We start from the raw sequence: 14,402 nt of genomic DNA, 5'->3' as shown, positions 1-14,402 counted from the left end.
TGTATTATCATTAACCTTGATTCACATCACTATAATGTCTGTTGAGGTAACGGGGTTGAATATTTCCAATTGTAACTGTGCTTATAACACCCTCACTACCCCATCTAGTGGCTGAGAGCAGTAGCACATCTTTGCTGGCAGTTTAGTTTTGTTTAGTTTATGAGATAATATTCCAATGCAGGATGGGGATAGGCTTATTGATGACTCTTAATGTCCCGTAGGCGTGAATGTGAGTGTGAATGGTTGTTTGTCTCTATATGTTGGTCCTGTGATAGACTGGCAACCTGTCCAGGGGGTACTCTGCCTTCGCCCAATGACAGCTGGGATCGGCTCCAGCAGTAATTCATATTTATATGATACCTAACACCTCTAACACACCCTGATGGAGTGCAGTTTGTCCAATCAGGGGCCCCTGATTGGTGACCTTCCTTGACTGACTGTCATAGATACAAGGGAAGACTTTCTCTTATCTGTATAAACCACATGCAGGTCCATGGTCACATGACCTGTTGACGGCACCAGAGACAAGTTTGATTGATCTCCCCACGTCCTGCCCTCTGTGCATGTTGATATACCTGCTGCCTTCAAGTACCCATCAGAAGAAGAGCACAATTACTTTGAATAGTATTTTGTTTAAGTATTTTGTGTATAATGAAGAAATAAAGATGAATATCTCACTTGTGCATTATTTCAAGCTACAGACAGACATAAATGTCTGAATGTGTACCATGTTATTAAACTAGACTGATGGCTGGATAGAAAAAAGATGTCTAAACCAACAGCTTCCACATCACATGCAATTCATATGGAGGAGAGTATTGGCTGGTTTAATTCAAGAAATGACAAATGATTATTATGAGAAATAATAATATATGATGATTCAGACACATCAAAATAAACACAATCTGGTTTATATTCGACTTAATGGCTGCACGGTTGATGGAGGTGAACTCTTACAGAAGGGAATGGAAGTTGGTGGTGCTGAGAATTGAGCAGCATCAGTCCAAATCAAACAGGAGCAGACTGACAGGTGCAACAGGTTCCAGCAACCAGGGTTCACACACTTCCACACATGGCATGTATACCACAGTGAAGGCCACAACAACAATAGATTTAATATATAGTCACAATTTATTCTGTTTTAAGATAAAGATTGAGTTTGAAGTTTCTCTAAAACAGCACATCTGTGGAGTTGCAGCCAGACAGTTTCAGTAAATGCATAAAGAACAATCAGAACAAGGAAAAGTTTTGCACTGATTTTAAAGACGTGTTCCATGAGCGAATTATTTCAACTTCATGGGCGACCCTATATATACTGTATACTGTTAATATTCACATTTTCAGTGTAAAGTTTAAATGTCAACATGTAGGTTATATATGAGTGATTTTCTTATCTAATTGAGTATCATGTTATTCTCTTATCTCAGAATTTGTCCTGTTTTGTTTTTCAATTAAGTACATTATGTCACATATTTCCATCTTTATCTTTGTTTTTGTTTCTGTGAAGTTACTGATTCTTCATATTTACATTTAAAAGATCATTCTTTCTAGATGTGATATACTTAACATGTATTCATGATGGAAAGTCTAGCATACTCAGAGTTTAAAATATCCTTCATTCTGCATTGTTAACATACACATACATAACCACTTCTCATCCCTGGTTCAATAAAGAGACAAAATCGGAGCCTGGCTATGAATGTCTTTAATGTTTCCCAGATCAGAATCACAGCATACAGTGTATAATAACTTCTAAAGTAAACAGAAATATCATCACCTCATTTATTTATAGTTTTACTATACTTTTTTTTTTTAATAATTATCTTTTTTTAAATCCCATTATTTAACACTTTTCTTCATCTCAAGTCTTGGGTTTCTGAATTCAACAAAGAATGTAAAAACAAGACAACAGGTGCATTTTGATGCAATCGAGACCAGGCTGGAGATTTATGTGAGTGAGTGTCTTCTGTGGGCTGTTAACCACGTTCGGCCCATGCACCGCTGACCTGACACAGGTTCTCTGAATAACCTCGGTGACATGAAGCCGTTTTGGATTTGGGGCACGTTGAAATCAGAATACAGCTACATGACCTCGGCGTGAGGTCATCGCAGCCTCCATACCCACAATGCAACACAGTGTTTTGGAGGGAAAAGACCACCTGTGTGATCTCATTACTCGATGAGGCATCGTATGGTATCAAAGCCCTCATGTCTGTCCCACATGTCATTAAGTGGCTGCATGGAAACACGGCTACATGTGAAGTGAGCTTAACACTGAGTTGACTGCACTTTAGTTTAGTGTCTCACTTTCCAAGTCTGGTCATTGAATCACAGGCCAGTTTTCTACACCACCCTTACATCAGTTAGCTGGTCAAAGCTGGCTTTCATCAGGGCTCTCAGCCTCCCAGATGTTTCAATAATAATATTAATAATAATAATAATAATAATAATAATAATAATAATAATAATAATACAGCGCAGAAGACTATAGTTAGCTTACAAGATGTATTTCAAAATAAAAGTTTGCTAAAGCTTGAACAACAAAAAGGGCAAAAAAAATCTACTACAACCCAGGAAGAAAGAGCAATGAAACCAACCGATTCAAATGATATTTTTCAAACTTTGGAAACTACACATGATCTCAGGCCCTCTATGGTGTGGGGGCTGTAGTGAAGATGGATTTCTGCTACAGTGACTTTCCTGGTTAGGACCAATGATGCTACAGGAAGCCCACATGGTAATGGGCAACATCAGACAAACTAAAGGAAACAAGGTCATTTTCTAATGGCATGAAAAGTGATCAGTGGCAAGCATATTTTTTGAAACCTCTAGCGAGTGGGCTTCTTTTGCAAACTGCACCTGTTGTCTTTTGTTGTCACAAAATAAGCATTTCATTCATTCACTCAAAAAAAAAAAAAAAAGAAAAACAAACAAGAAACTTAATATTTACAAATATTTTGTCTGTTTGATTCTTACACTTAAAAATGTACAGTTTTGATCCTCTTCCAGATGTTGTGTCTGTCTCTGTCCTGCTGCCCAGTTTGGTATTTTTCTTCACACATCCAGCTCCCTCAGTGTGGGCAGACTGGGGTGAAGCTGCCACAATGGCGCCCTCCGGTGTTAGCTTATAAAATAGACAGGGAAAAAGAACAGACCGAACTCGATACCTTGTTTCTGTTTTCACCTCCGGTGGGGTCATTGTGGCTGTGTTGTGGTGAGGTTGACCTCTCGACCCCTCACTGCCTCCGTATCCACAGGAGTGAATAGAAAAGGGTTCACCAGACATATCAGATCCTTCGTAGGACGGATTAGCAAGGTATCCTCCTGGAAAACATTGTGGGTAGAAAGATGGCCATGCCTTTGAATGTCTGTGATCAGTTCTTCCTTCTCCTCTATTGATTCTCATTTCTACATTTAAGGCTGTGAGTCTTTTTCCAGTCTCCTCCCACAGTGTGCACCTTTCCTTGCACGACTGTCCACTGCATTGATCCATCTGCAGTAGCCCAGTTGTTTTGTGTGTTACATTGTGCACATTTCCCTTTATTACAAAATCTCTGACAGGAGCAGCCCGGTATATCTCTCCCCTTCCAGCCCTCCCCTGCCACCCCGTGAGGCAGTAATACAATAGAAAACAAGCAAACAAACAGGCTAAAGCTAGAGCACAAGCGGAGTCAGCACCGGTGACGGACGGTCGTCCCTTACTTGACGTAAGCTTCCATGTGTTCCTGCGGGCCCATCAACAGTTCAGTTAACATCCTGTATTAGCCATGAACCATGCTTGGGATCCGTAGCAGAGCATCGGAGGGGACGGGCGTCGCCGAGCTGCAGGCCTGCACATTCTCACCCCAAAGAAAAGAATCAGAAACAGCAGTTGTCCACTGTGTTGCTTTTACCCTGTTTAGGAGAGCCGAGCCCCCTTTCCATCTCGCAGCTCTGCGCCGCAGGCCGCAAAGGCCCACCGGTTGCCCTCGGTGTGCTTAGAGTTTCATTTACAACTGACGAGCTCACAAAATAAGTCACTAGCTTAGTGAACGAACCCTTGGATGTGAGGAGAACAGCAGAGTTGAACTGAGGTCAGAAATTGTGTCGAACGCAGCTGACACAGTGAAGTCAGAAGGTTTTGAAGTTTTCGCGGCCACTGCAGGGAGCTGATCACCGCAATGTGGGCGTCGGCCTCAAATACAAAGCTAGTGCACTGACGGAGGGAGGGAAAGGACGGGAGGAAGTGAGGTCGATACGGAGGGGGATGTCGGCGTACGCAGCAGGAAAGAGCTCATTCTGGAGCTTTTACTATGGGGGGATCCTGCCTGTCTGCCTCTCTATCTCTTTGCAGTCTAATTAGAACCAACCTATACCCATGTGAAACACACACACACACACACACACACACACACACACACACACACACACACACACACACACACACACACACACACACACACACACACACACACACACACACACTTCCTCTCGCAGGCACACATCAAAGAGAATATGCATGTTCTGGAAATAGGGGTGCAGACAGGAGAAGGAAGGTGTAAGTAAAAGAGCAAAGGCTGCCTGTCTCTGCTTTGTTTCTCACCATTACTTACTGAAATACAAAAATAATTCTGTACAGGCAAGCTACAACAACAGATTTGGTACCTCACATACCCTAAAAAAAGACTGGAAGAAAAAGTAGCTACTGTAGACGATTGCTTGCGGTTGGCGTGCTGTATCAACTGTGGGAGAAAAAGGAAATAACACCACGTAGGAGGGAATGAATGGAAGAGTACGTTCCCAGTTGTTCAACGTCTTCTGAGATTTGTGGCAATTACTTTTTTTATTTTATTTTTATAAATGGGTGTTGGGAGGCGGAGAGGATTTGTTGGGTCAATACGGGTGGGCTTCAGCGATGTTCTTTTTCTGTGAGTTTAAACAAAAACCAAAATCTCAGGAGTGGACCGATATGATTTGATTAGATTTGGGAAACGTGCATTGACAGATACAGTGTCCTTTCCCCCCTCATCATCTTGAAAAATAATTCATGCATAGATTCCCACTGAGAAAACCCATTTATATACTTTCTCCTTTGTACACATTTATATATAACTATATATAATATAATTTCTCTATATCTATATTTTCAGCAAAAGTTCTTTCCACAAAAAAACAACAGTTAAACAAATGCTTTAAAAAAAAAGAAGAAACAGAAGATGAGAGAAAGAAAAAATAAACACAATCGAGGGCCAGTTTGGCACTTTGTCATGAGAACACACATCATCTGTTAATTGACAGTAAATAGGAATACTCTAGAATATTCTTTCGTTTTTTTTTTCTCCCCAGATGAGAAAGCAAACACAGTAGTACATACTTGGCACCAAGAATGCTGGTAGAATGAAAGCAGATCAATGACAGATCAATGTTTTCCTAGCTATATGATTACTGTATGTACTGCATGCCCCCTGCCTACAGCTCATAGCTGGTGAGTCCTCGGAGCAAAGGAGTGCTGGGGAGAGGGAGAGCATCACATGAATGAGGAACAAAGCGGGGATAAGACACAGGTGTAGAAAAGGGAACGATATTTGCACAGAACACACCGGGGAGCGAAAAGAAGAAGATGATGAAAACTGCAAGGGCCGAAAAGCTCTCGTCCTTTTGACAAATGTCAGGGGCCTTTTGTCTGGAAACAGCAGACCTTTGAAAACAGTATCTTTGAAAGGTCTAAACGACCCCCGAACGGATCGTCTGCTGCCTTGCAGTTTCGTTTAAGTTGCTTCTCCACACGCCATCGGTGGAGCTGCTAAGTTTGACAGCACACGATGGAGGAGGTGGAGTTGTTTTTGGAGAAACAAGAGTAGAAGAGAACAGAACAAAGGCCCACATCCAGAGGCCTCCCTTCTCGATCAGTGGCAGAGCCAGTCTTCATGGTCCTTAGGTGGCGCTGTATTGGGCCAGTCCCTACTATACCCTGGTGGTGGAGTGGGGATGCGGCAGGGTGTTGTTGTGGCCAGTGGAGGGGAAAGTGTTGAAGGCATGAAGAGGCTGCATGCTGGTGATGGTACTGGGGATCATGGTGATGGTGTTGGGCGTCATCAGCGGCACGTCGTCGGGGGCGCGGCGTAGCGCCAGCGTGTAGTCCGGCGGGCAGGCGGGTCGTAGGATGTCGTGGGGCCGGAGTGGCTCCATGTCGTGGTGAACGTCGTGCTCCGAGTGCTTCATCTGCAGGGACATGATCTCCTCCTCCTGGCTGTGAGCCAGGTCGTTGGCAGGTCCGCCCCGTTGAGGAGACAGCCGGTGGCGTCGCATCTCATGCCGCTTGTCCCGCTTGTAGTAAAGGGCGGCAAAGGCCAGGATGTTGAGGAAGAGGAGGGACGCCCCCACGGCGACCGTCACACTCAGCTCAGTGGAGTAGTCCCGGGTGTCTCCAGGGAAGAGCGCCTGGTGTGGACGCTCCGAACCCTCCGGCTCTGGTTCAGAGGGAAAGGTGGGGTAGGGGTAACGAGTGGGGCGAGGGCCTGGTGGTTTGGGCCAGGGTCTGTGTGTGCCCTGGCCAGTGCCTGGTGGCAAGCGGGTGGTGGTGGGGAAGAGCTCCTCATGTAGACTATGGAGGTGGGGGACTAATTCCAGCCAGAAGGCCACTTTGTTAGCCCTGTAGTTGTCTCTAACACGAGGTTTTAAGCCAATATGGAGGTGCTGCTTGTCCTTGGAGTTGAACTTGGTCCAGATGACCTCTTCAAAGCGGTTAGGCTTGGTGTGAATGAACTTGGTGTCCTGAGGGACTGGCAAGTTGGGGTCCCTAGAGGAGGACAGGGCAGATATTTCAGTCTGGTTGAAAGATTGTGTTGACATAAATACTGAATACAACCTTGTGTTCTACATTTTAAAATATGAACTTACAGCAAATAGACACAGGACACTAAACTTGGTGTGATGTGGTTCATAAGATTAGCCCCTCACCACTGACAAAGACACTTGAGCTCTACTACTGAAGAGGCACAACACGATCATATTTATCCTTCAGTCGCCACACAGGGCAAAAAGAATTCCATTATGAAATCAAATAAGCAGTACGGCCTACCCAGTCTTGGCGAAGTTGGTCCAGTAAGTCATGACAACGGCGCTCAACATCACATCATTCTTGGAGAAGTTGCATGGGAACAGATCTGTAGCACCAATCATGGGTACGCCAAACACGTACGGGATCTCATCTCCGTGGGCGGCATCGGCCCATTCGGGTCGCGTCTCCGTCTGGCAGTGGTGGTAGAACGTGTAAAAGTAAACCGGTGACTGAAACTCGGCGTGCAGCTTCGCTGTGGCCACTGCCGGCGCCACCCACTGGTGGTCTGTAAACAGAGCTAAGAGGGTCTTCCGTCGCATGTCGCCATTGTCCCTGTCGGCCCAGTCCGTGTACATGAATTTAATGGTCTCCCTCAGGATGTCTTTGCCTGGAGGATAAGAAGCGGGAGAGGGAACACAGAGAAAATTGTGATAAGTTAAGAGGAAAGTAAAGACAAGGATAGAACTGAGAGGTGAGAGAGGTCAAGCGATGTGAAAGGAGGAAGAGAAAAGCACACATTTCTTAAATGAACGACAGGAAGGTGACACAAAGGGAAAACTTGAATGAGCGGACTCGAGTGCAGAGTTCGGGATGAAGCAGTTAGTCTTTTATTTCAGTTTTACCGGACACACCGGGGAAACAAAAGGCGCCTCACGACGAGGGATGGTCTAAACTGAAACTACCTAACAACCTAGACTAAGAGATAAACTACAAAAAGGCAGAGCCAACAAAAATCACTCTTTCGAGGAACTAGAGGAAAAACCAAAACCTAGACTGTGAGATAAACCACTAAAGGCAGAGCCAACAAAAATCACTCTTTCGAGGAATTGAGAGGAACAACAAAAACCTAGACTAGGAGACAAACTACTAAAGGCAGAGCCAACAAAAATCACTCTTTCGAGGAACTAGAGGAAAAACTAAAACCTAGACTATGAGATAAACCACTAAAGGCAGAGCCAACAAAAATCACTCTTTCGAGGAACTAGAGGAAAAACAAAAACCTAGACTATGAGATAAACCACTAAAGGCAGAGCCAACAAAAATCACTCCTTTGAGGAACTATGGAACTGGACTGAGCTTGACTATGACGTGAGCTGGTGATCTGTACTAGGAACATGACACACTGGCACAGGACAAAAGGGAGACGCAGACTATAAACACATGGAGGGAAATGGGGAACAGGTGGACACAATCAGGAATCAGGGGAGACAATCAGACTGGTGACACATGAGGAAGGGCAAGTGACCTGAAACGAGAGGAGAGTTAATTTCCAAAATAAAACCAGGAAGTCACAAAACAAACATGGAGACAGGACAAAAACTCAAACTTGACATACCGGTGTGACATTACCCCCCCCCTAAGGCCGAATACCAGACGGCCCTGGAATGTCCGGGTGGTCCTTATAAAAGTCACGAATGAGACCAGGATCCATGATGAACCTGGCCGGGACCCACTGTCGTTCCTCTGGGCCGTACCCCTGCCAGTCCACGAGGAACTGCCTGCCCCGACCTCGATTGCGCACAGCCAACAGCCTCTTCACCGCATAAACAGGGCCCCCGTCGACCATACGGGGAGAAGGGGGTGGCTTGGTCGCTGGCACCATGACGCTCTCTTTGACTGGCTTGACCTTGCTGACATGGAAGGTGGGATGCACCCTGAGAGACCGGGGCAGACGAAGGCGCACAGCCGCAGGATTGATGATCCTCGAGATGGGGAATGGGCCGACGAAGCGTGGAGCCAGTTTTCGAGATTCCACCCGCAGCGGCAGATCCTTGGCTGAGAGCCACACTCGCTGGCCGGGCTGATAGGCAGGGGCCGGTCTCCTCCGGCGGTCTGCTGCTCCTTTGACTCTGTCCCTTTGGTGGATTAGTGTCTGGCGTGCAGCAGCCCAGATGCGGCGGCAGCGGCGGACTAGGGCATGGGCAGAGGGCACCGACACCTCAGGCTCAGAATCCGAAAAGACCGGGGGTTGGTATCCAAATACACAATTGAAGGGAGACATACCGGTGGCAGAGGTGGGGAGGGAATTATGGGCGTACTCGACCCATGTCAGGTGTTGGCTCCATGACGCAGGGTTCTGTGCCACCAGGCACCGGAGGCCGGTTTCCAGTTGTTGATTGAGGCGTTCCGTCTGGCCGTTAGCTTCCGGATGGTAACCTGATGTGAGGCTGGCAGTGGCGCCGATGAGCTTGCAGAACTCCTTCCAGAACCGCGAGGCAAACTGGGGCCCCCGATCCGACACAATGTCCCGAGGAAATCCATGGATCCTAAAGACATTGTCCATCATGATCTCTGCAGTCTCTTTAGCTGACGGCAACTTGGGCAAGGCTATAAAATGTGCCATTTTGGAGAATCTGTCAACTACAGTTAAAACCGTAGTGTTACCCTTGGAGGTCGGGAGCCCCGTGACAAAGTCCATGGCGATCTCCACCCATGGCCGGGATGGGATGGAGAGAGGCTGCAGCAGGCCAGCGCGAGCTCTGGAGGAGGTCTTGTTTCTGGCACAGACTGGACACGCCTCAACGTACTCCCGGACCTCCGGTTCCATGGACGGCCACCAGAACCGCTGCGCGATGGCGAACATGGTCCGACGTACGCCCGGATGGCAGGTGAGCAGAGACGAGTGAGCCCAGTGAATCACCTGTGGACGCAGACTAACCGGGACAAACAGACGATTATCGGGGCATCCACTAGGTGGAGGGGTCTCACCATTCGCCTGCTTCACCGTAGTTTCTATGGGCCAGGTAACCGCTCCAACCACACAGTTAAGTGGAAGGATGGGCTCAGGTTCCTTGGCCACGGGCTCGGAGCTGAAAAGACGGGACAGGGCATCGGGCTTTGTGTTTTTGGCCCCCGGTCTGTAAGACAGGACAAAATGAAAACGGTTAAAAAACAGTGACCAGCGGGCTTGACGAGGATTCAGCCGTTTAGCTTTTCGGATGTACTGCAGGTTTTTGTGATCTGTCCAAACCAGGAACGGGTGTTGTGCCCCCTCCAGCCAGTGCCGCCACTCCTCCAGTGCCACCTTCACGGCCAGCAGCTCTCGATTCCCCACGTCGTAGTTCCGCTCCGCTGCCGTCAGGCGTCGTGACAGGAAGGCGCAGGGGTGAAGCTTGCTGTCAGCCTCCGATCGCTGGGACAGAATGGCCCCAACCCCGTCACTGGAGGCGTCGACCTCCACCACGAACTGGCGAGAGGGGTTGGGAAGCAGGAGGATAGGCGCTGTGGTGAACCGTCGCTTTAACTCCTGGAAAGCTGCGTCTGCATCGACGGACCAGCGGAATGGCACCTGCGGGGATGTGAGACTGCAGAGAGGAGCTGCTATTGCGCTGAAGCCTCTGATAAACCGCCTGTAAAAGTTAGCAAAACCCAGAAATTGTTGCACTTTCTTGCGGCTATCAGGTGTGGGCCACTCGGCCACAGCGCTAACTTTAGCCGGGTCCATCTGCACCTTTCCAGGGGCTACGATAAAGCCCAGGAAGGAGACGGTTTCGGCATGAAATTCACTCTTTTCTGCTTTGACAAACAATTTATTTTCTAGAAGACGTTGCAGGACGAGTTTGACATGTCTCTTGTGAGTCTCCAAGTCGGGGGAGAAAATCAAGATATCATCGATATAAACATAAACAAAGTGATCAAGAAAGTCTCTCAACACATCATTAATCATTGACTGAAACACCGCTGGGGCGTTTGTGAGACCAAACGGCATGACCAAGTACTCATAATGGCCGGTTGGCGTATTGAACCCCGTCTTCCATTCATCCCCTTCCCGAATGCGGACGAGGTGGTAAGCATTACGAAGATCCAATTTGGTAAAAATCTGTGCTTGCTGAAGCTGGTCGAATACTGACGACATGAGGGGAAGGGGATATCTATTTTTAACGGTGATGTCGTTGAGGGGGCTATAGTCAATACAGGGGCGGAGGGTTCCATCCTTTTTCTTCACAAAAAAGAACCCAGCACCGGCCGGTGATGAGGACGACCGAATCAGACCTGCCTTCAGTGAGGTCTCGATGTAGTCTTTCATGGCCTGCCTTTCAGGGCCCGAAACCGAATAAAGACGGCCCTTGGGGATGGTGGAGCCTGGCAGGAGCTCTATGGCGCAGTCACAGGGACGATGAGGTGGAAGAGCCATGGCCTTACTTTTGCTAAAAACTTCTGCGAGGTGGTGATAGCAGTCTGGCACTGCAGTCATATTGATGATCTCTGGGTCTGTGGCAGAGTGAGCAGAAACACTTCTATTCATTGTTTGATTCTCGGGCTGTGGCTCCCGACAATGGTCCTTACAGCCGTCCCCCCACCCAATAATGTCCCCGGTGCGCCAATTTATGCTTGGGTTATGGCGCATCAGCCACGGGATCCCGAGGATAAGAGAGTGCAGAGAAGAGTTTATCAGGTAGAGTCTTATGCGTTCCCAATGATCGCCAATGCGAACCTCTACTGGTTCGGAAATGTGTGAGATATCAAACAATGCGCTCCCGTTGAGCGCACTTGCCTTAATAGGCTTACTTAGTTGTTCGACCCGCAGCCCCAGTCTCCGAGCTAACCCCCAGTCGATCAGACTCTCATCCGCCCCCGAGTCAATTAAAATTCCCAGCTCAAAATCTCTGTGACGGTGCGTGACCCTTACTGGAGTTAATTTACGTGGTGTGGAGGTGATGGCTGTGAAATGACTCACCACCAGGTCAGCTTTCACGGGGCAGGCAGCGATGAGGTGGCCCTGCGTGCCGCAGTAATAGCACCGACCCTCCTGGGCACGCCGCTGCCGCTCCACCTGGGAGAGCCGGGCCCTTCCCAGCTGCATGGGCTCCTCCTGCTGTCTGGAAGCGGGTCGAAGATGTTGCTCGGGAGGGAGCTGATGTGGTGCGGCGTGCCGGAGAGCCCCGCGTCGCTGCTTCCGCTCCTGCAGCCTGTTATCCGTGCGGATGGCGAGGGCAATGAGGGAGTCAAGGTCTGGGGGAAGATCCAACGGGACCAGCAGATCCTGGATAGGGTCTGAGAGGCCCTTCAGGAAGACATCATACAAGGCCGTGTCATTCCACCCGCTCTCCGTCGCCAGGATACGGAAGCGGATGGCGAAATCAGTAACCGAGTCTCCTCCCTGCTTCAGCCTGCTCAGTTCCCGGGCCCTCTCCCGATCGGTCGCCACAGGGTCGAAGACGAGTCTGAGAGCCCCGGTGAACCTCTCTAGCGTATCACACACCTCGGACCTCCTGGCCCACTCCGCCGTGGCCCACGCCCGGGCCCTCCCCGTGAGATGGGACATCATAAAGGCGACTTTAGATCCTTCTGTGGGGAAGTCACGGGGTGAGTATTCAAAATGCAGTTCGCACTCGATAATGAATGACCTACTCTGTCCAGGGTCACCGGAGTACCGTTCCGGGGGGGCCAACCTGGGGCATGTGCGGGCGGGTGAGGCTTCGGGGAAGGGCTCCGGAGTGACGGCGGGCTGGGTGGCGGCTGCGGCTGCGGCTGTGTCCTTGGAGAGGAGGGTGAGGATCTGTTCCATCTGGGAGCCGAGGCGACCCACCTGGGCTATCACGCCTGCTTTGAACTCCTCCTGGTTGAGTGCGAGCCCCTGGACACTCTGGCCAAGGGCGGTCACCTGCTCCTCATGCTGCACGAGCCTGGATGCCTGGACGCGCAGCGCCGCGGTTAGCTGCTCCCGCTCTGCCGAGTCCATGCTGGCCAGTGTGTACTGACACAAAGGGAAAACTTGAATGAGCGGACTCGAGTGCAGAGTTCGGGATGAAGCAGTTAGTCTTTTATTTCAGTTTTACCGGACACACCGGGGAAACAAAAGGCGCCTCACGACGAGGGATGGTCTAAACTGAAACTACCTAACAACCTAGACTAAGAGATAAACTACAAAAAGGCAGAGCCAACAAAAATCACTCTTTCGAGGAACTAGAGGAAAAACCAAAACCTAGACTGTGAGATAAACCACTAAAGGCAGAGCCAACAAAAATCACTCTTTCGAGGAATTGAGAGGAACAACAAAAACCTAGACTAGGAGACAAACTACTAAAGGCAGAGCCAACAAAAATCACTCTTTCGAGGAACTAGAGGAAAAACTAAAACCTAGACTATGAGATAAACCACTAAAGGCAGAGCCAACAAAAATCACTCTTTCGAGGAACTAGAGGAAAAACAAAAACCTAGACTATGAGATAAACCACTAAAGGCAGAGCCAACAAAAATCACTCCTTTGAGGAACTATGGAACTGGACTGAGCTTGACTATGACGTGAGCTGGTGATCTGTACTAGGAACATGACACACTGGCACAGGACAAAAGGGAGACGCAGACTATAAACACATGGAGGGAAATGGGGAACAGGTGGACACAATCAGGAATCAGGGGAGACAATCAGACTGGTGACACATGAGGAAGGGCAAGTGACCTGAAACGAGAGGAGAGTTAATTTCCAAAATAAAACCAGGAAGTCACAAAACAAACATGGAGACAGGACAAAAACTCAAACTTGACATACCGGTGTGACAGAAGGATGAAAGAGGCGTCTGTGTTTGTATGTTTGTGTGAGAGATACACAGTTTAGAGAGAGACTGAAAGGAACGACGGCGCGACATAAAGGGCAAAAGAGAGAATATGCCCGTCTAAGTGGGGAATGAGCAGGGCTGGACTGGCCATCGGGTATATCGGGCCGATGGCGATTTTTGGCCGAGCCTTTTTTTTTTTTTTTTTTAACTTATGATACTAGTGTTAGTAATGGTATTAGTCATCATGATACCTATTCAGTGTTTCCCACACATTGAATGGACTTAACTAGCGGCTCTAATAATAGGCCTAAACAGGAGGGCAGCAGCGCTTATTATAAGGGGAAATCCTCGCGGCTGGTTTGGTTCATCAACGTTCTGTTTTCCCCCGTCGCCATGGCAAGGCGTCCCCCGCGCCGACCCCCCTTAGCTGCGCGAGTTTGACAGTGCGTGCGCGTATGTCAAAACCAAAACACCAAGGAAGGCTGAGGAATAGTCACCCACTTATATTAATAATAATAATAATAATAGTCATAATAAACTAATAGTATGCAGCCATCCCCAATTAGCGGCCCGCGGGCCAAATCCGGCCCGCGAGAGCAAAGTGTCCGGCCCGTGCGGACCCAGTGACCCTATGCAATAACCTGCCATAAGGTGAAATAAAGAGTTCGGTAAAGTTGGAAATATATTCACAGATTCGGGATCAATAAATCTGAAGAGAAACGTTTTCAAACACAAAAGATGCCTCTTTCATATCATAGACTACGAGCTACAAGGACCAAAACCCAGATTTTTTACATAAATAAGCCGTCCGAGCTGGACGGAGAACATTGATCTCTATGTGCAGCCGGGCGAGTGCACAGGAA

The 14,402-nt window shown here is 48.3% G+C and overlaps 2 protein-coding genes across 2 annotated transcripts in view; one reads left to right on the top strand and one right to left on the bottom strand.

The window, feature by feature from the left end:
* Window positions 1-14,402, top strand: part of LOC311009189 (up-regulator of cell proliferation-like) — a 191,239-nt gene that overhangs the window by 97,453 nt on the left and 79,384 nt on the right. The window lies entirely within an intron of this gene.
* Window positions 5,505-7,431, bottom strand: LOC311008940 (neuroligin-2-like). The gene is made up of 2 exons (XM_084002902.1): window positions 7,061-7,431; window positions 5,505-6,778 (listed from the first exon to the last, which is right to left on the bottom strand). The coding sequence occupies exons 1-2, from the start codon at window positions 7,393-7,395 to the stop codon at window positions 5,944-5,946; spliced, it is 1,170 nt and encodes a 389-aa protein (XP_083859028.1). The 5' UTR covers window positions 7,396-7,431; the 3' UTR covers window positions 5,505-5,943.

This window comes from Eutrigla gurnardus, assembly GCF_963514095.1.
Source record: "Eutrigla gurnardus genome assembly, chromosome: 23".
NCBI classification, from domain to species: domain Eukaryota; kingdom Metazoa; phylum Chordata; class Actinopteri; order Perciformes; family Triglidae; genus Eutrigla; species Eutrigla gurnardus.
Note: the sequence above shows the minus strand (reverse complement) of the source record. Positions and strands in the feature narration are given on the sequence as shown.